General features: G+C 38.8%; 4 protein-coding genes across 6 annotated transcripts; 1 reads left to right on the forward strand and 3 right to left on the reverse strand.

Moving 5' to 3' along the window:
* Positions 1-36: 36 nt before the first annotated feature.
* Positions 37-8,072, reverse strand: ssx2ipa (synovial sarcoma, X breakpoint 2 interacting protein a). 2 transcript variants are annotated; one of them, XM_010780922.1, is made up of 14 exons: positions 7,902-8,072; positions 6,173-6,318; positions 5,834-5,991; positions 5,506-5,715; positions 4,732-4,842; positions 4,502-4,637; positions 4,339-4,414; positions 4,080-4,242; positions 2,419-2,566; positions 2,173-2,309; positions 1,788-1,961; positions 1,564-1,681; positions 850-1,003; positions 37-664 (listed from the first exon to the last, which is right to left on the reverse strand). In XM_010780922.1, the coding sequence occupies exons 2-14, from the start codon at positions 6,213-6,215 to the stop codon at positions 523-525; spliced, it is 1,770 nt and encodes a 589-aa protein (XP_010779224.1). In that variant the 5' UTR covers positions 6,216-6,318; positions 7,902-8,072; the 3' UTR covers positions 37-522. The 2 variants fall into 2 exon arrangements, with proteins under 2 accessions (XP_010779224.1, XP_010779225.1); XM_010780923.1 differs by having other exon boundaries at positions 7,747-8,072.
* Positions 8,073-8,798: 726 nt separating this feature from the next.
* Positions 8,799-13,600, reverse strand: mcoln3a (mucolipin TRP cation channel 3a). The gene is made up of 13 exons (XM_010780927.1): positions 13,314-13,600; positions 12,518-12,772; positions 12,239-12,406; positions 11,989-12,142; positions 11,609-11,690; positions 11,439-11,535; positions 11,222-11,321; positions 10,959-11,071; positions 10,160-10,309; positions 9,914-10,015; positions 9,684-9,806; positions 9,357-9,566; positions 8,799-9,260 (listed from the first exon to the last, which is right to left on the reverse strand). Exons 2-13 carry the CDS (start codon positions 12,743-12,745, stop codon positions 9,120-9,122), a joined length of 1,668 nt encoding a protein of 555 aa, XP_010779229.1. The 5' UTR covers positions 12,746-12,772; positions 13,314-13,600; the 3' UTR covers positions 8,799-9,119.
* A 74-nt stretch (positions 13,601-13,674) lies between these two features.
* bcl10 (BCL10 immune signaling adaptor) lies at positions 13,675-16,333 on the reverse strand. 2 transcript variants are annotated; one of them, XM_010780926.1, is made up of 3 exons: positions 16,060-16,333; positions 14,943-15,231; positions 13,675-14,843 (listed from the first exon to the last, which is right to left on the reverse strand). In XM_010780926.1, the coding sequence occupies exons 1-3, from the start codon at positions 16,108-16,110 to the stop codon at positions 14,434-14,436; spliced, it is 750 nt and encodes a 249-aa protein (XP_010779228.1). In that variant the 5' UTR covers positions 16,111-16,333; the 3' UTR covers positions 13,675-14,433. The 2 variants fall into 2 exon arrangements, with proteins under 2 accessions (XP_010779228.1, XP_010779227.1); XM_010780925.1 differs by having other exon boundaries at positions 13,675-14,846.
* A 4,845-nt stretch (positions 16,334-21,178) lies between these two features.
* LOC104953894 (protein CYR61-like) lies at positions 21,179-23,749 on the forward strand. The gene is made up of 5 exons (XM_010780928.1): positions 21,179-21,359; positions 21,452-21,659; positions 21,745-22,095; positions 22,552-22,757; positions 22,884-23,749. The coding sequence occupies exons 1-5, from the start codon at positions 21,318-21,320 to the stop codon at positions 23,181-23,183; spliced, it is 1,107 nt and encodes a 368-aa protein (XP_010779230.1). The 5' UTR covers positions 21,179-21,317; the 3' UTR covers positions 23,184-23,749.
* Positions 23,750-25,450: the final 1,701 nt, after the last annotated feature.

A 25,450-nucleotide genomic window follows, 5' to 3' on the forward strand; every position in this document is an offset into this window, starting at 1 on the left:
CACTAGCGGGCGCCACAATAAAGACAGAATTCAAGCTTTCATAAAAATATCTTTATTGTGCTGTTACACCAGCAAAACCCACCATTATCATTCTTGTGTCAATAAATGCTCCATTTCAAATCATACATTTCAAATATGAAAACAAAGTTAATTTGAACAACTAAACATAATTTGTTAAATTTGAAACTTAAACATTGAATATAATTCACATATTACAAAAAATAAGTTCAAATCCCTACTTGGTAAATAACATCCTTTGAATATAGCTTAAAATCTGAATTGTCAAGTGTTGAATTGTTTGGGAAGTAAATAAATGAACAATGGCAGAATCATTAAAGTGCTTTCTCGTTTGATGAGATTTAGTGAATGATCTGTGCAAGTCCATACAAAGCGATGTGGCATAAAAGCTGCAAAAAAAAAGGAGTGTTCATCAGTTGTGATTGAATTCAGCCATGACTTGATGCTTAGGTTCATTGCGAAATTATATATATAAATTTGTTTTAAAAAGGCACTGAAAGTTGTTCAAGTGAGGCTGTTCTCATCTCCACCCAAAGAGAAGATACTCAAGTCTCCACATCGAATTCTGTTTGATTTGACCCGAAAATCTCCATCTTCAGTAGTGCTGGACTCTGACCAGCATCCTCGTTTTGAATGTCTGGAGGAACTAAAATGTAAAAACAAAACAATTAATATTAGGCATGTCTGTAACACGGCACAAACTCAACCAGGATCGGGGTCTGAGCCAGCATTCATAGTAAAATAACACTAAAATGTAATTCCAGCACTGAAAGCATGCCTAGAAAAGAAAGACAAAGTACAAATAATAGTAATTAAGTGACTGAATAATACCTGCTGTCTGGTATCAGGCGGAGTGTGCGGTAAAGTTCGGTTGTGGATGGCACAGTGGCACTTTGTGTAGGTTTAGGAGTGGAGAAAACGGCGTAGGTTGATGATTTGGCCGGCGGAGATTTGGTGGAAGACATTCTCATCTCTGGCTCACTTCCTGCAATGCAGCGGATATTCAAATACACTTATTCGTACGGTCACTGGTGTTTACATGCAGTATGCAGCAATTGACAATTGAAATGCATCTTTTCTCTTAAAACAGAAAACATTGAAAGTCAAATATGTTGTACAACAACAACAAATGTTGTATACTCGTTGCCATCCTCATAGCTATGAAAGGAACGTTATGTTACATTGCACCTTAAAAATAACAGCTTCAATATAATTTTGATTCAAAAGTGACTAGCAATAGGTAGAATGTTGCCTTTGTTAGTCCCACTCCCTGAACCCATGTTCTTGCATTATGCAAATATGGTTAGCAAGTGAAGTGGAGAAGTCCACTGGGCTCTACAGCAACAAAAAGTATATTTTAGAGAAACTAGATCATATTTTACTTACTAGGAAATGTTTTCTTGTCTAACCTTTACTTGTTGCTGAAGCAATGCTATCAGCCAACTGCTGCTGACAGAAGCTGCTGTCAGACAATTAGCAGAATTGGAAAAAGTACAAAATCTTTCATTATGTTGCTTTCACTACAGATTTGTATTACTGACTTACTTATTGATAATGCACTTTGACCATCAGACGAGGAACGTCTCCTAAGGTCCGTAAATGGAGTCATGTTCAAAAATTGGTTCTTGAGCCAAGAGGCACGGTCCTCCTCAAAGGCCTTTTTCTGTAAAAAAGTAAAAAACGTTTTAAAAAAAGGAATGTACTACAATAACAACGCCCACGATAAATGTTAAATAAGATTGTGGTACAACATCGAAAGACTTGAGTACCTCTCGCCCCAGGCGAATAGCAGCGTCTGTGAAGTTCTTCCTCTCCCTCTCAAAGTTTCTCTTCTGTTCCTCAAAGAGCCTCCACTCCTCTTTGAGACGCTCCTTCTCCTCCAGTGTGTAGCCGTCATTAAGAAGAGCTGCTGTCTCATCATCAAAGGATGTGTGGAGTTGTTGCTGAATGGGCACAAACAGACAATTTGATAACTGTTAACAAAAGTATTCTTAAGAACTTCAAAATAATAAAAATAATAATAATACAAAAAAACTTTAAAAATGCAATCGTATCTGACATTTCTACAAAACATTGCACTCATATTGATATTGGTTTGAAATGTTAAACCTTTACAGACCTGCTGATCATCTTAAATAAAAAAGCAGGACTGACCTGGAGGAGCTGTTGCTGTGCATGAATGAACTCTTTGCACTGCTGCACTTCACGCCTCATCCTTTCCATCTCATCCTCGTGGATCTCCCTTTGTACCACCTCTTTAGTGGACTCCATCTGATTCTGCCCTTTGGAGGCTGGGGAAACAAATAAACCAAGAGTTGATACAATTACATTTTCGTCCACGCGTATTGTACAGTTACTTTTGCCATACTTCAGGTGTGTGACAGTGGTGCCTGCATGTACCTTGGCTGTCCAACTTCTCCATGTGGTTCCTCAGTTTCCTCCACTGCTGGCGGATGCTGTTGGTGAGCTGCTCCCTGGCCTGCTCACACGATTGGTCCAGAGTTTCCCTGCTAGAATTACCCACCTTCTCCTCCCCATCAGATTCAGCCTGAGAAAAAACAGTGGAACAGATCTTTTCAACATGCAAGGACCTCATCTCATTAAATCTGACGCATATGCTCAAATGGTATTTACCAAATATATGTTTGTGCATTACAGGCTTCGTACAGCTTTTAAGAAAGAAATTCAAGGACTTTTAAGACACCTAAATCAGAATGTTGAAGCCGTCATCATCGCATCTTAACTGTAACTCTAATATGTGAATAATGTTTACAGAATTCCCTTATAACAACAGCAAAGTATATTTGGCACTTATTATTAAGCAGATGTTCATTTTGATCATACGTTTGGATGGTGATAATGTAATGTTTAGCTAGCATCAGGAGACAACAAATATGACGACATGATTGTAACATTTCAGCTATTAAAATTATTTTGGTTTCCTTTATCCGTTATTGTATACATGGTACACCAGGGGGGTATACTACGAAGCAGGATTTTCGCTTAGCCGGCTAACTTCAGGGAAAGCTCGGGGTTTCCGGTCCTACGAAGCTGGTTCTCTTTTTAGCAGGCTAGATCTCCATGGTAACTTAACCTGCCCCGGAGCAGGTTAGGTTGCAGGCTAAGAGCTCAACTCAGTGAAAGCACTGCCTGCTGACCAATCAGAGCTCAGTGTGCGGAGTTTAAAGCGATCAAGTCATATTACAGGAGAAAGAAAATACAGAAAAGCTGCCGTTGCAGGAAAGACGGCCGGCAAAAATTACCGACTGTGTGAACGTGAACATTAATAGAATATCACCTCCAATCTTCAGAGCAATCAGACTATTATAACATTAGCGTTAAGAAAGCTTACTTAAATATCTGCCACAATATAAGTAACCGGATCAGAGTAATATTAAGTACAGTCCGCGGCATATCACATCATAATGTATCATATATCTCCTTATCTGAGTCAGCTGAGCCGTACTTGGCCGTGCAACACTCACAGTGTCACATACTGTATGCAGAAGTATTAATTTAAGCAACACATTAAGTTGACGAAACACTCGAGACAAATATAATTAAAATCAGATCGTGGGCAGTGATATCATAAACCTGTTAATGTATGCATTCAAACACTTTTTCTGTTACCAGCTGTATTCACCTTGCAGGTGCAGCTTTGATCCTGGATAAAGTGTTTAAGTCATGGATGTTTAAAGTTTAACGTCTTCATATTTGTCTAATTATATAGTTGACTTTTCATTCAGGAAGTATGACGCGCGGCGCTGTCAGTACGCTTCTCCATGTTTGTGATTGGTCGAATGCTCCAAATACCACTCCTTTCATGTGAACGCGCACCTAACTAGATAGGGCACGGCTGGCTTGAGCGATCCACTTGATAACCCGCGTCGTAGTACAGTTTAGCGAGAGCGCGTATGTTTTGGATTAGGCCAACCGGCTAACTCAAACATATCCAGGTTAGGTTGAACCAGCTTCGTAGTATACCCCCCAGATCACCAATTTCCAAACTTTCAAGACTTTGTTTGAACCCTGGCTTTGGTACTAGGAGAAAATAACAATACCTGGTCCTGACTGTCATCTCTGATAGGGCGTGGACTCAGGATATGGATCATCTCCTTCTTCATCTGCTGGAGGACTTTCTTAAGCTCAGCGTTCTCCAGCATCAAGGACCTCTGACTCACCTCGTAGTCATTGAGCAAGGACTTGTACATCTCACCCTCATGGCTGCAGAGAGCGATTTATCAATTCAGTTATCTGTACGATGATAATACATTCTGCAAATATGGTCAACAACAACTGACTGGAGAGTTCTCATGATACCTTGCTGTTGTTTTTGTGGTCTTCCAGTGGCTCCTTTTTCCATCCGACCGTCCCAGACTATTCAGAACATCCATAGCTAGAGGGGAAAAATAGGAAGAATATGAATAACTTGATCTGAAATTCCCAATTATAATAAATCTTTGCTGAAGACTAGCATATTCACCTAGTTTCTTATCCTTTCTGTCGACCAGTAGCTGGCTGAGGCGTTCCTTGAGCTTTGCAGTTTCCCTCTCTTTCCTCTTGGCATCATGACTGTACTGAGAGGCCCGGCTGGCTACGATGCTCTGGAGCTTCTGAACCTGCGCAGGGTGATCCCATAATGAGTTAGGCAGGCTCATGCATAGCATTTGCAAATAAAAGTGTTGGTCATAATATAATTAAGTACAATTATACCTCATCTTTTTCAGTTTTTAAGCAGCTTTGCAAAGTCTTGATTTTGAGTTGGAGCTGCCTCTCTGTCTCATGTAGACCCGATTTCTCCCTTATGGACAGTTCCAACTGATCCTGGAAAGACGTATACATAACTTTTATTATAAGCACAATGAAGGTGCTAATGTTTAGCATAAGAAATGAGTTTAGGATTAAAGAGTTGATTCTCAAAGTTGCATGTGCCGTCTAAGGACTTAATAACACTAATAGACCAAGAAAATCCATATATTTCGGGCCACATATTTAGTGAAAGGGCTGTACCACTTACCTTTTTATTTTACATTCAAAGCTTCTATCAAAGTTTAAATAAAGCTTTGGATACTATCCTATTATATAATGTGATTACCAAAAAAATATCCAATTTAGATTTGATATATGTTTTTACAAAATCTTCAATTCTAACAATATGATTTTATAAATACATGTGGAAGACAAAACTAAATAAAACTTTTGTTTTGGAATTGCTCAACAAACAGAATTGAACCGAATATCTTGTGAATCTATGTTTTTTGTTCAATAAATCAGACCAATTATATGTTTAGCCTAGCAAGCGAGCCAACTGTTGAGTTAGGGAAGACGAAACACAAATGTTGGTTTCTTTTCTGACATCTAGTGGTCCAATACTGACCTTACAGACTCAGATTACAGTGTGTAGTGTCCTGACACAAAGTGAATTAAAACAAGTCGCCGTCTTGTGTTGAGAGAAACAGCGCCGAGAGGCCACCCTGTCATACATGCCTTGAGTCTGGAATTGTTCATCTGAATGTAGTCCAAGTTGCTGGATGTCTTCAGCTGGTCTTTCTCCAGCTCTTCTAAATTGCACATATCGCGTCGGTGAATCGTCATGATCTCATACATGGCATTTAGAGCTGGCACTGTGTTTATGGTAGCTCCCCCTGGTGAGCTGGCCTCAATGCGTGTAGAGCAGAGGCCCAGTGAGTCAAGCTCCTGTGAAACAAAGGAATTGTTTGTGTCACCATTTCATTGAATAATCTTTACAGAAATTGAAATAGCAAGTTCAAATAATGTATGGCAATAATAAGAATGTAGCAGGGCATTCATGTACCTGATTGATGTATGAAATGCACTGAGGCATATTATCCTCAGTGCAAAAGGCACTTATCACATTGTAGGAGCTTCTGGACAGGGGCAAGGAAGACACGAGGTTGTTCTGTCTCGAGGGCGACATTGTCACATGTGATATGCTGGAGATCTCATCGTTTCCTAAAAAATAGAGCAAGTCCCATTATATCCACAGTACATTTCACACCGAGAGGCTTGGACTAGTTTGCAGCTCTAAAATGAGAACAACATTTGGGTCACCTCTAAAAAAGCATAGCTGATGAGCCATTCTATTCTTGTCATATTCCACCAAAGACATCCCAACATTATCAGAGAAACGTACCCATAGAAGTCCCTATTGGCACAGTTGTCCACCACTCTCCCATATCACCGACACATCCGCACACAGGAATGCGAGTACATGAGTTACCAAACGGCAGACGGATTAGCAGTCAGGCGTGGATCAGAAGCTACCACTGGAACTGAGCCCTGAAATAGAGCAGCAAGTCATGAGATGGACCAGCAACAGATAATCTGGGTTGCTGCTGCAACCACACAGGATTAACTGACCAATGTGTGCCAGTGGGGGTTTAGGCCCTCCTAGTGGTCACTGCCAACTAAATTGCAGGGTAGTAAGATGATCTCAGCATAAACCAAAATATTTACAGAGATAAAAATAAGGGAATCCATTGCACACAGGCTAAATAAGGGAGGGCTTCTGTTGCGTATGTGCCTTCAGGACAATAATGTTGAAACAAGCTGAACCAGTTATCTCCCACACCTTTATGATGCACTGAAATGCACCAAGTCATAGGGCCATGGGCTATAGTGCACTTTGTGTTGATTAACAAAAGGGAGTCATGTAATGCAACAGTCAAAGCTTGGGAGAGCAACATGTTGGTGAGGTCAATAAAAACTAACAGTCAATAAGAGTGTCTGCTCTTTGTGTCAATGTGCATCACAGCAAAACTCAATTCAATGTTGTTATCTAACAAGAACACATGCACAGCTCCTATCTAAAGCTACACAAACTGAGGCGGAGATAAAGTATTCTCCAGCTAAATATAGTAGGTTTACCTTTACTTTACATAAAAGCTAAAAGCATTTGTGTAATGTATTGAAGTACACTTACTCAAGTAATGTACGTTGGTACGATTTTACAGTACTTGTACTTCTATAAGTATTTCCATGTCGTCATGCTACTTAATACTTTTACTCCACTACATTTTGGAAGCCAATATTTAACTTTTTACTCTACTACATTTATTCAACGAAATTAGTTACTAATTACTTTAAATATTCAAATTGTAAACTTTGCTAATACAAACAAATTAAATAAATACATAAAGTATGATATCTAACTATAGGTTAAGATATCGAGCAGCAGTTAACAAAGTAATTAAATTAACTCCACATTTACCAGCTGTGAGGAACACATTAATGCATTAAAAAAAACATACTTTTACTTGTGGTACTTTAAGTACATTTTGATGCCAATACTTTTGTACTTGTAAGATTTGAAATACAGGACTTGTAACAGAGTATTTTTACACTGTAGTATTTCTACTATTACATCTGAGGACTTCTTACACCTCTGGTTAAAGTTGTCGTCATGCATTAACGTGGACAGTAAGGTTAACTTAAAAGCAGTTAAATTGGCTAAAGTTAGACACGTTAAATTACCAGGTAACTTAGCTAATGTGCTAACGTTAATGCCTTGTGTTTTCGTGACAATGTGACATATTAACATCAACTTTAACGTTTAAGTAATGTTAGTTGGTTAGTATACGTCAGCTTAACTCACACGTCAAGATTTATAACATTAATGTAAACTTAGACGTTAAATTAACAAACTGACTGCTGTCGTAGCTTTTTGCTAACCTGGATAATAGCTGCATGCTAAGTTTAAATACTCACGGGAGCGGCGTGAAGTGGGTCAACTAAATCCGACACCTGCCAAGTTTAGTAAGGTTTTCGAAACGAACAAAATGCTCCTTTATCGAAAGACCAGAACCCCCCGTCCTGAGTTCACTCGTCACCTTGTCGCCAGCAAAAACAAGACCAAATCTCACCTGTTTCAGTGTGAAGTTGTGAACGGAGCATGCAGAGAGATGCCAGTACGCTGCTGTTGCTTCTGTGTGTTTTTTTAAAGTCTATTCCTGCGCTGCCTTCACACCAATCGGCCCTGTTATTGGAGGCAGCGTTGTTAAGCAACCAGTAAGTGAGCCGTGCATTGGATATGAACACATGCAGAGGACGATTATGCAAATGAGAAATGCTGTCAGGTGGCACTCCTATGGCAGCAGGAGGTAAATGCCATCTCTACCTGCTGGATCTCATTGTAGGTCATTTTCCTTTTCTTATACCCAGTTGCCATTGGTTGAATTTATACGACGCTTTTCTTTGGTATTATCATCATTATAATTTGTATTTCACATTTTATCAATGGAGCAGACTGCAATATACCTATACTCAAAATATTTGCAAATCTGCACACAAGCACTCTAGCTCTCATCCACTTTCCATAACAACAATAGGTCTATGTTTTTTATTATTAATCATTCTAAGTACTTGGCAATAGTATACTGCACGTAGTTTCTTTTTTTATATATCCAGATCACGTTTAAATATGTTTTCTGTATCTTAACGTATAATAGTTTCAATAGTTTTTATTACATTTGTTCTTTGTTATCTTTATATAATCTTTAACTGTGTTGATGATACACCATGTACTGTACAGTACACCAAGGCAAATTCCTCGTATATGCAAACCTACTTGGCAATAAACCTGTTTGTGATTCTGATTTTGATATATATATTTCTTTACTTTGATGCACTTCTAGCCTACTTTGCTTGAATAATTCAATTGTTGTTAGTATGAAAATATTGTCAAATATAGGCAAGTACAGTTTAATAATGTAGATATAAATATAATGAGTCAGAATCCACTTAATTGCGAAAACAGGATTTATTTTATAATCCACAACAAATACACAGTAGCAATCCAAAAAAAGGTACCAAGTTGTAGTAGTTGTGGGTGCACACTCATAATGAAATTACAGTTTGGTGACATTACTGGTCATGTAAGCACTTTCCTTTTTAATGATTAGCAATTCAAGTAAAGCAGGTCAAAGACATTCTACTTTGGTCAGAAGAAATTCTCGCATTCTCCTCATGCATCATATAGGCTATAATCAAATTCTCCATGCAGACGGACTCTAGACTTGTTCCCTATACTTATTATTTTAGTCAAGTCTTGGAAAAAAGGTAAAAGCCACAATCTTCGCACTTCAGCCAAAGCAGTAGCATGGGGAGAGGCAGCAGGCAGCTGACTCCTCCTCAGTCTGATATCTTCCAGAATCAGGCTGGTCCCTGCACTCTGCTATGAAGACCTGAAGCTGGGACACTGGCACCTTTTCTTGCTGGGTATGCTGGAAAAGTGCAGAGACAAATCAAAACAAGTCTCAAAAAACATTTCTCTACAGAAAGATGAGAGAATATTTATCAGAAAAGTGACTCAGACTGACCTTGATTGTCTCGTAGGTGTCAGTGATGAGAGCGATGAACAGGCTGAGCACCATGTAGACAAAGAGGGAGATGAAGGAGTAGAGGTAAATTCTGCTGAAAAGCCACACCATGTAGCCGGCCTCGTTCCTCAAATGTAGGAATGTGGCGTACATATCGTCCCCGTTGATGAGAGAGAAGAGGCACTCTGTCACCTTGGTCAGTGTTCGAAACTGAAAAAAAATGTTGATCATATTTCAGTGTCACCAGAAGAGCTCCCAGATGCGTGGGGGATTTATTAGGTCAGTTTGACACCTTTAAAAGATTGATTATGATTATAATTTCTATACTTTTTCATGGTAAGGCCCAAGGACGATCCAGCCACAGAAACAGTACCCGAGGTAGATCATGGCCGCACAACAGCAGAATCGGATCACATTTGGGAACGCTCCCCTTAGGGTCAAGATTAATACCTAGAAAGGAATAAAGAAGTGTTTAGTTAATTAAGATATGCATTTGCTACTTCAGCTTAATTGTCTGATGAATCATCGAGAAACCAAAAACCATTTGAAGTGCTTACATTGTATTTCTTGAAGAACCCAAGGTAACGAATCACGCCGACCCAGACGAGCAGTGTGGCTGTTCCCAACAAGATACTGCACACGTCATAGTTTGTCAGGTACTGCAAGAGAAAAGAAAGAAAACATATGTATCAAAGAAGTACAAGTTATAGGCCGATACTCTTAACCCATTGCCTTTATGCCCAGTCCAAATTCCAAACAGTGAACCTGTAAATAAAGCAAATAAAGTACAATAAACAACAAACCTTTGTTTGTATTCCAATTTTGAGCCCTGACCCAGCGATAGTTAGTATGTCACTGACAATGATGAGGATGTACCAGCCATTCACAAACTCCATGCGGTCTGACCAAGAGACACTTTTATTGTAGTATGCTTGGAAGAATGTGTTGAACTCCTGCATGAGAGAAAATTATCATATTGTAAGAACAATCCAGGATCTAAACATGATGGCTGAAGTGCTATATTTTTTTAATGGAATTATTTAAGTGTGTCCTTTTCTTTGATGACGGGGGGCTGAATCTTAAATAAAAAATAAAAAATACTGACCCAGACCTTGACACAACAATAATAGGCAACTTTAAATTCTCACAATGTAACACCCTCAAAAAATCCTTTATAAGAAAATGACATTAATATTTCTTAGTGATATTTTCTGTACAATATTAAAGACTGAATAAACACACAATTTCTGAATAAAAAGGTGAATCCTTAATTTATTGAAGTTTTAAAGGCTTTTGGGCAATCGCATTTGAAAATATTAAGTCTAAAAAACCTGGAATGTGTCTATTCATTAACAAGCATGTGTGTGCTTATAAGTGTATAATTATAAATAACAAGTCCCACAAACCCCTTGAAAAAGACATGACCTCAGCGTCTAACTAAAGTCCTGTTTATGATGCTGGTTTATTATATTATGATTAAATCAGTCATGTATTACTTTTTGGATGACATCATGGCTAAACTGCAGTTTTAGCTGCATAGCAAAATCCTGGACATGTATCAGTGATGATTGGTAATAATTGACTTGTGCCTCATAAACTTACAAACTGGAGTTGGAGACCATTGATGACAGAGCGCGTGCAGAGGGTGAGAGAGAGGAAGCAGGCGAGGATGACCACAGAATCAAACGACAGGAGGAGGTAATCATTCTTACCAGCTAGAAACCAGAGAACATACTGAGTAAGATCATACTGGTGTCAAAGGTTACAGAATAATATCAATGCTCCCCTTGCTGGCCATTCCTTTCTTTGGCTGGGTCATAATAAATCAAATGCTTGAATAAAATGTGATATTTTGGAAAACGTACAAGTGCCTTCCACATTCCAGTCTCTGCATTCATAAATTCTTACATCGTTTTCAACATCAACCTTTATCTTCCCACTGTGTGCACGGTTGTCAAACTTGATCTGTATAAAAAAAGATTTCTCATTTAAGTGGCATGTTAAGAATATATTATGTATGCCAAGTGAAATGTCCTAAATGATCAGATAAATGAGTGATATTTCTCCGTCATTGTCACCAACTATTATATTGAAGTCATAGCAGTCCGGTAGCTCGTGGTGCCGCACAGTCTGCAGGTTGATTGTTTTCAGAGTAAGGTAGATGTTCACAGATAGCAGCCTGGACACACAAACATATTAGCAGGCAGTACTCTCATCACCCGCCATGAAATCAGCTTCCTTAGTTTAGTCACCTTTTAAAATCTATAGAGAAGTTTAAATGTGCACCCAAACCACTGCCATCAAACGCCTGCACAGGATATATGGAAATACAATCTGTGAGGAGGAAATACAGGCGGTACATTTAAAAAGCAGTTAGACTTCAGTGAATATTTCAACAGAGGAATACATCAGCCTGAATACAATACTTCCTCTTTCTGGAGTCACAAGTTAATCCACATTGTGATTATTTTCCATTCATGGTATGAATCAGATTCTATAAATACAGCAAACAATATACAACTCATGGTGGCTTTTAGACATAAATACAAGTTCCACAGCTTTTTATGTTTCCATTTTATGATTTAATTTTTTATTTATTTTTATTTATATGGATTGTTTTGTGCTTTTGTACCTTTATCAATATGTGGATCAATGTCAAAGGTCTCAGTTTCTGGATCGATGCTGCTGTGTCTGTAAAATTCTTGGCAGACAGACAGAGGAGTGTACTGGCCATCAACACTCTCGTATGCCAGATTACCAACAGTCAGGTTTTGGAGATTGATATACTGAAGGAAAATGCAGGAAGAAGAGTGAAGCACACATTTTCACACAGGAAATTCCCATTTGATATACAACTCAACCCAAATCCAAAATGTGAGTACCCCGTTAATAACGTAGTAGATGTGATCATACACATCTTCTTTTGTGTACAGTGCATAGCTCCCCAACCGTTGATCTTTGTATCCTTTTAGAAACAGATGTTTGAATGTCATCAGATTTTCATCTTTGAAGGTGACCATCATTTCGTTACTCAGGCCGAAAGAGACCAACTGAAGCAGAGAAGGAAAAAAAACACATTTGAGACAAAAACATATCGATAACTCATGCTCATTCATGCCTAATGACAAAACAACACTATCACAAAGTTCTGTATATAGTACCTGGGCTGTGATGATTGCAATTTTGAATACTTGTAACATGAGTTTCCATGGCTTGCGGCCTCTGGCTGTGTATTTCTCACAGGGGTTCATGAAGAAGTACTTGAGCCTCCGTCTGAAGTCTTCCACCACCTTGGACTGCAGGGTCCGGGGGGGAGCGCTGCTGCAAAGTCCGTTCAGCCTCCTCTCCTCTGACCTCGAGGCCAACAGCGGCTCTGATTCATCCATCATTCTCAAGTACAGTGCACAATTGTACTGCTTTAGAGAGTTTGGTTTTTAAAAAATTGAATACAGCTGCAAACAAATTCACACTCACTGCAAAAATACATTTACTTAGGCCAACAACATTTACATCCTGTCTCATGAAATATAGTGCAAAGTTCACATTCCAGTCTATCTAGTGATGTATATCTAACTGGTTCTCCTGCATCTCAGTCTTGGGTGCAAACTTATTGTGCTAAAATAGGATATAATGTTCTATACCCATGAAGAAAAGGGTTTTTAAACATTCATATTGTTTTATGTTTAACCATGATTAACAATGACTTATTATCACAGACTGGCATGCAGCAGCAAAATGCACTAGGCAACACATGCCGACATTTTTAGTACAACAAATTACTTTAAATACTTCCCTATTAAATGAAAACTGAAACAATCATGAAACCCATCAAAAATGAATAAAAGTTAAAGACACATACATTGAAACTATTCTAATACACTTACTGAGATAAATATGAAGGACAGATGGTAAACCTTTTAAGAAAAAGTGAATATATAATAATAATAAATGAATTACCTGCTGTGCACCAGCGTGCCAGAGAGTGACTGGTTTCAAAAATCCAGGTTTATGCGCTGTCTACGAAGATCAGTGCAGTCACACCAGCCTTCACCACAAAGACATGTCATGTCATTCCTCTGCGTCATTTGAAGCGTTCCAGTTTTTCCATAACAATTACAGAATCACTGCTCACGCACCATACTGTCTGTAGGCTTCTCTGAGGAATTAATATTGTATTGTCTTTTTTTGCAGACCAACTAAAAATCAAATAGGCCAAAGGTTGTCATCTTAAAGTGCCCTGAAATCAGCAAATAAACTATATTTTATTTTGCCCCTGAGCCACCACACATTAACAAATAAAGAAAGAAAACACAAGTTGTACGCATAAAGAAAACCTTTAGTATGCAATAGATTATAGTACACGACCAGTTAAGACAATTGGGACAATGTTTTTTTCATGTTTTGTGATTCAAGACTGTAGTGACAAAAACTGCACATAAACTGTAGCTGCCATGCATTCACACCAAACATCAGGAAATCGCACCTTTGATATAATAAGAGTAGAAAAGGAGAATCCATTTTTCTTAGCTCATGCTTTGAGAATCATTACTTGCTGTATATGCCTTATATATATATATATATATAGTTTAAAGCATGAGTATCGAAAATTGCGAAGTACTAAAAGCTGGAATCGAGGCTTTACTTAAATTGTTCTTTACTTATTTTTTTAAGTTTAAAAAACATAATTGTCAATTTGAACCTGCATTTATTTTCTTGTACACCTGTTTTTATTCAAAGCACATTTAACAAGTGTGTCTTCTTTAGTTAAATAAGAAAAAGGGTTTTGTAAATATTCTTAGAACTATGGTTTTATTTTGGCCTGGTATTAAAACTAAGGTAATGATTGGCACCAGTATCAAAACATTTCAAACAATACTTGAGCGAAAGTGACAAATTGTCCTTTTTCCCCCTTGTAGATAGCTGATTGGTATAGTAGTAGTATTTCCCATGTACAGCAATTTCTCCCTAATAAAAGACATCACACCAAAAACAGCGATTTGGATACTAGATTAAGTAACTGAGGATTCTGTTGGTTTTTCCCTTTTACTGCATAAGAGTGTCTTATAGAGATGTGAAATTAAAAGATGCTCCCCCTGTGTGATGTTGGAGTAAGAGAGCGCGATCGGAGAGGCTGGAAGTTTGGGTCCCCCCCGGTACTGGTGCATCCCGGCACTCCGGCATCTATGTTAGAGGGGGATTCAACTGTGACATCATCCGGCAGCGGAGGAGCTCCGGGGTCTCCAGGCCGCGGGAGGATGGAGGAGGCTCTGGAGGAAACTACCCCGACGCTAGCACCAACACCAGAGGACAAATAGTCCTCTTTCTGTATTGATGGTAGGTTAAGTGAGCCTGGTAAGCCTGAAATAGAAGAGCTTCGTTCTCCGTCTGGGTGCAAGAGCATTGTGGAGTTATTGGAAAACGTCGGGAGAAGGCTGCTGGTTGTGTTTAGAGAGCTGAAGCTGCTGTCAGTCGGGGAACTGGAAGCCACTGCTGTGCATCACAGGATTAAAAACAGACAAAGTTAAAGCATCAAGAACATATATTAGATTTAAAAAGGTACACACCAGATTTAATTGGTCTACTAACCTCTCAGAGACTCGATCTTCTCGTTTTTGGCCTTTTGCACCTCATCTGTGATTTTGGTGATGATAAAGTTTTGTGAGCGTGAATCTCTTATGGAGTCAACCAAGGCATCAAGACCTCGGGGGTGCTCCGCTAGCATGTCCAACATCATGGCCGTCCTCTTGGTCTGGGTGGTCCTGCAGCTGACCTCCTCCGCATCGTCTCGGGTCAGGATCCTGCGGGAGCGCAGGAAGTCGAGGTGGCGTTCGGCTCGGATCTTTTCGCAGAGGTAGTGCCGCATTCTGATCAGCACCTGGAGGAAAAAAGGGAACAGAGTGAGCACTGAGCGGTACAGGCCCTAAACAGGAGGAGAAATGGTATGAATAGGGAAGGCGGGAAAATATGCAGGTTTTCCCCCACCAACGACTAAATAAGGTAGAATTTCTCTTGCAGGTGGTCTAAAATAAATGGCATATATTAATAGTTGTCTTTCGCTGTGTTAGCTTCTGGTCGTGCTTTTGATGAGTCAGACTGAGCAACCCTGTCAGTATTTAGAAAAAAATGTACTCAAACTCCAACCTGTGTGTCAATGATGTTGTTGTTGGCCTACAAGTGGTACAACGTAACATTTTACAGCACTTGTACTTTTAGAGTATTTCCATTTAATGCTACTTCATTTCATTTTAAAAAGGTAAATATTATACTTTTTACTCCACTTTGTGTTTGAAGCTTAAGTTAACAAACCAACTGCTAAAGTTTGATATATTAAGAAGGTTAAGCAATCAGCAAAAAAATTGCTGCAATAACAAAGTGATGAACACATTGATTCTTAGTATCCTATTGATACTAATAATGTTGTACTTTCACTAAACATTCAAATGCAGAGTTTACTTGTAACATTTTAATTATTGCTAAGTAAAATATACTAATTTCCTACTTATCAACCCTAGAGAAGTGAGTGTTGCAAGTGGGCACAGTGAAGGTGTGGTGGGGTATTTCCTCATTTGAAGGCCTTTAACGCCAAACAAGGCACAAATAAAGTGGCAGCATAGAGTGTATCGATAGGCTTTTCCCACATAACTGAACGTATCCGAATAATTCTTTATTGGTAACCATGCTTTGACTGATGTAACCTACTCACGTCTTTTTTAATCTCTGCCATTTCCTCTTCAGTGAGGTGAGGAACGTCCATCCCTCTGACCCGCAAAGTGAAAATCCAGGTGTTTCGGTTGACAAATGACGACTAAGATAAATTAACAAGAAAGTAATAATGAAACTAACTACATCGAAAAGTCAACCGTACGCGTTAACAAATGTGGCTCTTCATTATGTGTCGTTAACAAGTGGCGTGTCGTTTGGCCATTCAACTTTTATTTTTCGGAAAATCCCCGGACTTCCTGATTCTGTGCAGGTTTACGTCGACACCAGAAGAGAAGTACACACAGAAAACCTGTTTCACACTAAGAGCTGAATTAGTTAGGTATATTTTAAAATGTGTAGAATGTATAAAAAACGTAAATCCAAATGCTGAATTAAGCTATTATTATCTTGTAAACGTTCTTTGTTTTGATTCGTGTTGATTACGTGCGAGAGAGATTAAATGTTTATAAAGGTGAAGTGCAGTTCTGGTCTAGTCCACTAGGCGTCGCTGTTATCTTGTTATACATCCATGGGTTATTTACAACAAATGGTGGAGGAAGCAGCCACTGGGAGGAAGTAATAGTAGGCCTACACTGTTTAATACTCGTATACTGTATATAGTTAATACTATGATACAAGTAAAAGTCTTGAGTTACCTAAGTAAACGTATGTAAGTATAAACAGAAAAAGTTATTTGGGTATAATTAAAATAATATAGGCTACTCAATGTGACTGTAGACTAATATCATTAGATTATTTTTAGCAATCCATTTATATAAACAGGATTTTGCTGTTGTAGTTGGAGCTCAATTTCAACTTTTTCGCATTGGATTGCAATTTACCATAATTTGATTATGCATCAATCTACTGATTATTGTTCCAATTAATTGACTTTGATTCGTTTGTAAAACTCTGAAATTAGTGGGAAATGCTGTCACTATTAACCAGAGTCTCAACAAGGTTTATTTTGTCCAACCAACAGTACAAAGCTTACTGAGATATATTACATACCTCAATATATATACAATTCAGGATGTAGTACTACTGTCTTAAAATATTCCCATTTATTGCTATTTGTCAACTACAGGTACTTTGGAGAAGTTGCCCAAATACATATGAAATAGTTGCCATATATGTTCCATTAATGATTTATTTTTGTTTACATAGTTATTAAAGCTGTATTTGCTTTGTTAATATACACCGTAACCGTAAAATCATCTCTTCTAGCCACCAGTCTCAGCCTGGCAACTGTACTTTTTTATGCAGTGGTGAAAGAAGTAACCAATGAAAGGTCCTGCACACAGGCACACTAACACAGGTGTTTTCATTTATTTTTGCCCTAATAGACTCTTTATAAAACTGTGTTGGCATGTACAGCTTGTCATCCAAAAAGTAATACATGACAGCTATTGGTGCTGTGATGCGTTCAGTGACCTTTCGTGATTCCCAGCATACACTGCAGTTGGTCCAAGTGGATGTGTAATCAGCCTGATTAAGTGGAAACACCTGTGTGAGTATTTAAGAAAACAACACATTGTTAAATACTGTTACAAGAAGTCATGCATTCATTCTTTTATCCACCTTCATTTGCTTGTTGAATAGTGTTTATAATTATTTGAATGTGTATTATTATTATGAACTCAATTATATTATTGGATTATAATTACTGATGCTTTATTGAGTGTTTTAGCATAGCCCATTGTAACTTCCAATGTCAGGTGATTTATTTAAAAGAACCGCATCATGTAATACAACTGATCATATGTTTTGTTTCCAAAATCTGAATCTACAAAGTAAAACAGTAACTGCAACTACCTCAAACGTGTACATACTGTATGTAAATGCAGGTCACTTACCATCATGTCATTTAATACAGCTGTCATCCAGTTCTGCATCATTAAATGTATTTTGTATAGACTTGTATTACTTTCTTCTTGCAACCAAAGTTGGAAGATAGATACAGTCCAAGAATAAGAAGCAACTGTAAACTGTCACAGGGGATAGGTAGGGAAGGCGTGAATCAAAGCACAAAGTGAACGGGAGTGCATGAGAAGCACCAAGATAACACCCAATTAGGCATGAAATAAATTGCAAAATTGTAAAACAAGATTTTCACCCCCCTCTAATCACACTATGCCACAAACGGTTTGAGGACGGTTGCTCCCTAAGGAGATTGTTGTCAGGCTTGTTTTGTCATGTCCTGCAATCCAATGTACTGTGGGAAAACACCAAACAGAACTGTACATCAGGGGATGACTTTCTGTTGCATGCCCGAAGGTATTTCTGTGTGGCAATAAGGATTTAAAATACAGGACTTAATACAGGCTCCCATTATGATGTGGCTGCTGTTCTATCCCAACAATGTCTGGAGGAGAATTACAGCAGAAAGATGCCCTTTAAATGTCAGGTGTTAAAAGGTCAAACTGTATTTGATTAAGCCTATTTCTGCCAAAAAAAGTTGAATGGCAACAATGCATCCTCAGATACTGACAATAGATGCCCACTTTTCCCGGAAAAGCTTTGTCATATCGTTCCTGTTAAACAGCAGAGGGTCAGTCTGGAAATAATGGTGAACCAGCTGTTAGAGATTCAGACGTACCCAGTGTACAGACTTGTGAGGGGCATCTGTGAATGAGAAACAAAGAAAGGGAAAGTCATTTATGAAATGACGTAATGAACAGAATTTGCAATCATATCTGCAAATCCTCGCAGACATTTCCGTCTGTCGCACGGTGAATGACCGCTCTCACAGCATGGCCAAAATAAACTTGTCTGAGTCCAATTGTGGTTTTACACTGAGTAGCACTGGACATGTATTACTGCCTTTCCGCTCTCTGTTGCCAATGTTTTTGCCACACAGAATATGAATCCCACATTTTGTCTGTTTTTCTCTTTCTTGCATTTAAGCATGAAATTACACTTTTTTCTCTTCTCCATGCCGTCCCGTATCTGCCCACCCACCTTTCCCTTAAAGGTCATCTTTAAAAAGGGTCTAGAGATAAAATAACTAAATAAAGAACTTAACTATGAAGTGATTTCATTTCAGTTGGATGCTGCAGTATCAACTATCACAATAAATAAGTGGGTGAAGAAGATAAAAGTCTTGCAGACAGGATAATCAGGATAATCTCTAGAATGGGTTTCAGAACATTTCTTATAAAACAGCTGAATCCGGCTTTACGGTTACAATGGATTAACACAGGAAATTGGCATCAAGATGAAAGAAAATGCTCCTAATATGGACTTATTATTAAGACTGTTTGAGGGAATAGTTTAGCATTTTAGGAAACATGCTTATGTAAAAGCTTTAGATGGCCGGAGGAGATTAGCTAGCTAAGCATAAAGACTAGAAAAAAGGGGAAACTGCCAGTGTGACTTAAAATCTAAAATATCTCCACCTCTTCCTCCTAAACTCAGTAATTTCCAAGATGTATCTTTGATTGACCCACACGAAAACAAAGTTGTGGTTGATATAACAGCGGCACACACACATACATTTTTCGTGTTGACTTAATATGGGTGGCTAAAATCAGACAAAAAATGTTTTATTTCCCAAAATGTCAATGTATGCCTTAAACTTTTAGTTTGTCTGGCAGCAGCTAAAAAAACCTTGCCTTGCACACATTGCCCTGAGCATGGTACCAAGTCTTTTGCCAACTCACCCTGATCTCTGACCTGTCCTTGGGAGTCATTTTAGTTTTATAACATTTCAGACTCATCCACATGCTGCTCTGTGAGGTTGGGACATGGATGTTTGACAGGTTAAGTCAGAAATCTTCCAGCTGCATTATATGTCCGATATGTTCCTCTTACCTAACATGGTTCTGCTAATTATTTATATTACAGCTTAAAAGTTTCCACCCTCAAATACAACAGTTTTCAAGCGTCTGTGAATGCGCCAAGCTGGTCCTTTTTCGCGCTTCATCTGCTGCATTGGCGCTGATTCAAACTGGCCCTTGTAACCTCTGTTAGATAAGAGGGGAGTCTGTGCCCGTCTGACAGCGTCTTGTTCCCACAGGTTATAATGAAAGGAAGGGCACTCTTCCCTGATAACTTGCATTGTTCTTTGATGTGGATAGAAGAGGATGCTTTTTATCCTGGCAGCTATTTCAAAGAAGTCTTTAAAGTTCATCCTGACTGGAATGTTGCTTCAGGCATTTCTTCTTTCTTTCTTCTCCTTCTTTTTGGTGTGTTTCTCATTCAGAGAACAAAGGATTCCTACGGGTTTAAACATTCCACGAGGCTTTTGTCTCCTTTTTTTTCTTTTTTAAATATTTAAGCCAGACAAACTCTAATCCATCCGCGCCCTTATTGGTGACTGACAAGAATTTCACCTGTGACTTTTAACACTAGTTGTGAGGTTAGAGAATACAAACACCGATCACAGACAACGTGCAGCAGTCTAAACACTTGCTCCCACCAAGATAGAAATCCAGTTGGTCATAGAAATATGTAGCTTTCCTTCAATATTTATGTCCAAACTTGTGGTGCCCCGATGTTGAATCCCTTGTGGGGCTTTGCTCCCATGCATGAGGCTGATATTTCTGGGAAAGTATTCTTTTTGTCCTTTGCTTAACCACACCAGTACACTTTGTTCCTTTCTTTATGCTTTATTTACGCAAGTACAGTCTCATACCTGACAGAAAAGTTTGAACAAAACCAGCGAAACATCAATAAACACAATTAAAAAAACAAAAACAGAATTAGATAACTTTAACATGTCCTCATATTTAAAATAATTACACATACAATGTCCAGTTAAAATGTATTTTAAGTTAAATGCATAGCAGAAAACAATGTGATGCTTTGTTTGAAATAATGATCTATTTCCAATTCAGAAAAAGTTGGAGGCCACTTGTATTTATAGTGTTTTGTCACATAGAAATAATGATTTCAGGAACTGGTTTACCTCATGGCAGAAGAGTAACTTCATGATTACAGAACAGATATAAAGAAATGATAATAACATGGTTACTTTGGAGAGGAAGCCCTGAAATAATGGAGGATACACTGGGTGGTTCTTGGCTCACCGAGAGGAGGAGAGAGGANGGGGGGGGGGTGTCATATGGGAGGACTCATGGGGAAGCATTCCTCTCATAGTTTCTGGACACCTCTTCAGCCCGTGCACACGTCAGATCTGCTCCGAGGGTATAAAAGGAGATGTGGACTTGAAAAGAAGGAGAGCAAACACTCACTGCCAGGTCTGGTGTTTTATAGACAGACTTCTTTACTCAGGAAAGTTACATTCCTCTTCTGAAGATGTTGAAATACTTTGTTATTGTGATCCTCTGCGTCAAACTGGTGAGGAAATAATTACTTTTCATTCAAAATCTTAGCTGTTAAAAGGGGACCAGATTTGGAGCAACGTTTTAATCAGAAATGTTTCCTCTCAGGTGTCAGCCTTGTGCCCGAAGGACTGCCGGTGTCCTGCTGACTCTCCCAGATGTGCAGCAGGAGTCATGCTGGGTGGCTGTGGATGCTGTAAAGTCTGTGCACGTCAGCTATTTGAAGACTGCAGCAAGTCACAGCCATGTGACCACACCAAGGGACTGGAGTGCAACTTCGGAGCAGGATATGGCTCTGCTAAGGGCATCTGTCGAGGTACTTTAATGATTTCTTTTATTTTTGTGAATTCACCCACTGTGTCTTTTTGCTTTTCTTATTTAAAACCCTATCTTGTTTCTAGCCAAATCAGATGGAAGAACATGCGAGTACAACAACAAGATTTACCAGAACGGGGAAATATTCCGTCCAAACTGCAAACATCAGTGCACTTGCATGGACGGAGCAGTTGGATGTGTCTCACTCTGCCCTCACCAGCTCACGCTGCCCAAACTGGGCTGTGCCAAGCCCCAGAGGGTGAAGGTTCAGGGTCGGTGCTGTGAACAACTCGCCTGCCACGGGGAGGCAAAGACAGAGAGCGGTTTTGGGAACAAACACAGTAAAAAGCACAGCAAAGACGGACGGTTTGAGGACGACCTTAACAAGATGAATGAGCTGGCTCCTGTGTGGAAAGGAGAATCTAATTATTTACCTGGTGAGCAGCTTTACACAATATCCTTCTATAGTGGCGATGCTAAAGGAAATGTTTGTGCAGGAGATTTTCGTTTTATTAAACAATTGCACATGACAATAATAAGCAAAGTGCAACATTCTCAAACTAAGGGGCAACCAGAAGATGATGAAAAAATACATTGAAATAACATACATTATAATGATTTTCTGTAGTTTAGTTGTATTTTTACATGGATTATTTACAATGCCTTTACAGTTTGTATGTGCTTTTACTGTGCAGTTCAAAATCTTTGTTAAAAGAACCTGTAAAAATAGGCCTTAGTTTGTAACCTTACATTTGTTTTGTTATGTCTACAGTTTAGCAAGAACTATCAAAAGATTTATGATATAAACAAAGCCTTTCCTCACATTTACTTGTATGTGCATGAGATTTCTGAATTTAAACTCTTCTTTAATCTGACTTTTTCCCTCTTTGCAGGTTTTGAGAGCCTCCCAATGGGCCACATGTTATCCAGAAGAGTCAAATGTGTGTCTCAGACCTCAACTTGGTCTCCCTGCTCCAAATCCTGCGGCACTGGAGAGTCCAGCAGGATGACCAACAACAACTCAGAGTGCCGAGTGGTGAAAGAGACTCGGATCTGTGAAGTCCGCCCATGCAACCAAATGACCTTTACAGGATCAAAGGTACATTCATTTTCCTAATTTTAAGAATGATTCAATTTGATGTCACTTTGTACTCTTAGCATGACTTGTTGAATGAGATCTTAAATGTAAATTATATTTTTAAATGCTTTTGATTTCCTCCAACAGAAAGACCAGAAGTGTAATTACATAGAGAAGGCCAGCCGTCCGGTTAGACTGTCCCACGCAGGCTGCCGTAGTCTGAAGAAGTTCCAGCCGAGGTTCTGTGGGTTCTGCTCAGACGGCCGGTGCTGCAGGCCGGACCGGACCCAGACCATATCCGTCCTCTTCAGATGCAGAAACAAGGAGATCACCAGCAGGATGGTGACGAAGATCGAGTCCTGCAAGTGTGACCTGAACTGCTCCGGCAGCAAAGGAAAGACATCTAGCTACAAACTGTATAATGATATCCACAAACTGAACATGTAAAGGGTTAAGTGTGAAAGAAAAGTGTTGGACAGTAGAAACATTTGCACTTTGTGGTTGAAGAGGAGACATTTTTTATCAGTATTTTTTCAGATTTTGCTTCATGACAATGGAGCCTTGTGGTTTGCTTCTTTTTTGAAGCCGTTTTGTAAAATAAATCTTACTAGTATTAAATGTAAATAAAATGTTATTGACTTTTATTTTATACACAGACTGTACATATTTTACCCAACCTTGACAAGACATGTTACAACATTGAAATGACATAAAGGCAGCTACTAAATCAAAGTCATTACACATGTCACCATGTTTCTGTTGATTTACTGTGCTTGCCCATTTTATTTATAAGGGTTAATGTTGCATACATCTCATACTGCTTAATGTATTGTTATATCATATCATGGGATATGGTTTGATTCTATTTTTTTGGCATTTTATACGCTCACTTGCCTAAAGGGTTAAATATCGCTGAAGGCTGGATTAAACTGTACTTTATGCAGGTTTGACCAATTAACTAGAATGTTGTCAATGCACATTTTTATATTTTTACAAATAAAAACATAAAACACTGCAGTATTCAAGTGTAATCTTTTTTTTTTGGGGGGGGGGAAAGAAAATCATTTGGTGCATACAATCATCTGAAAAGACATTCTCATGGTCTGTTGTAAGAAAATAGGAAATGAGTTCTACTGTTTCAGCTGCATCTGGCTGTCCCTCATGCTACTGGAATAAAGGAATGAGTGTAATGTGAACGTCAGAGTGGTTCCCTGATGTCGGACAGATGCTGAGCACAAGCTGCAGGATATTGTTTTAAGAAAAAGTTATAGAGAATAATCTAAACTTACATTGCACATGCAGAACGGAGGAACATCTTCACATAATGCTGAATTGTAAAATGTGTTGCTGTTAATATTGATTTCTTTCATGATCAGAATGATGAAAACAAACATTGATCTGACGTTGCTTCATTTTATATAAAGAGGGATGTTGAATGTGAATTCTCCATCCAACAAAGAAAACTGTTATATGCAACAGTAAGGCCTCTGTTTGTTTTTGATAATTGTTCAAGCTAAAAAGAAGAACAGGGTCCAATTTGAGTCTAATAAGCACATAATTTGAGTCTAATAAGCACATAAGCTCAGGGTGTGTCCGTCATGGTGCTGAAGCATGATTCCAAACAGCCACGTGTAAGACTTTTTTTTCCATCAAACAATAAGGGGATATCAAATTCCTAAAGTGTGATCAATGCAACTTTGTAAAGCGGCAAGACCAAGAGAGCGGGAATAAGAGGATAAAACGAGAACTGACGCACACAGAGATGAAGTGGTTTGATCCCCTGACGGAGAACTCAACAATAGCGCTTTGTATTTGAGAAATGAGAGGAGAACTGCTCACTGGGGGGAACACAGTACGTCCACTGCAAGAACACATCAGAGCCTCTCTGATTACAGTACAGGGCCAAAAGCAATACCAGCAGAGCAAGAAGATGAAGTACAATATAAGAGTAAGTCTTTGGAAGCAAGTAAATCCTGCTCCTGAAGAGACCTCATGGGTGCTTCTACGCCTCATTTATATGAAAACCATCACAAAGGCAGGAGAGCAAAGCAGCAACCAAGCGGTTTGGAAACATCCCAGTGTTGCAGGTTTCTTAGTAATTATATTTTCAGGCCCGAAGGCACGATCATCACAACTGACAGCTTAACTATTGATTTTCTGCATTATTCATCTCAGTCCAGCTGACAATCAGCACATAAAGGGACTCAACACGCACCACATAATTATTTTCTATAATTACTGTTTTGTGCAGCATCAGAAAGATAAATAAGCATTCAGACAGGGCTCCAAATTTCCAGGCATGAGTCAAAGCTGTGGAATATTTCATGAAAACAAGGTGTATTCTACCACACATGAAGTTGGCAGGCCTATATTCAACATTACATTTAGTTTTCAAATGTTAATACTAGTTTTGGTTAAAACCCTTTAACTGCCAGCACCACCATTTGGTAGAGCACATTTCGCGTCTTGATATCTTGTTGAAAAAAAAAAAAAAAAGTTGAACTCCATCTGATTCAGCCAGCTCTACCCTTTGGTTGACATGTTATGCACAAAACAACCTCTAGATGTCACTGTGGTTCGAACCGAAAGCCCTTCAGCTAGCTTCAACTGAGAAAGTTGGCAATGCTAAAAATCACTGCTGAAGAAATCACTCTTTTTGGTCAACTTTTGTAAGGTAACCATATCATTTTTGACATATTTTAGTGGCAGGGCAC

This window comes from Notothenia coriiceps, unplaced genomic scaffold, assembly GCF_000735185.1.
Source record: "Notothenia coriiceps isolate Sejong01 unplaced genomic scaffold, NC01 NC01_scaffold00022245, whole genome shotgun sequence".
Classification (NCBI taxonomy): domain Eukaryota; kingdom Metazoa; phylum Chordata; class Actinopteri; order Perciformes; family Nototheniidae; genus Notothenia; species Notothenia coriiceps.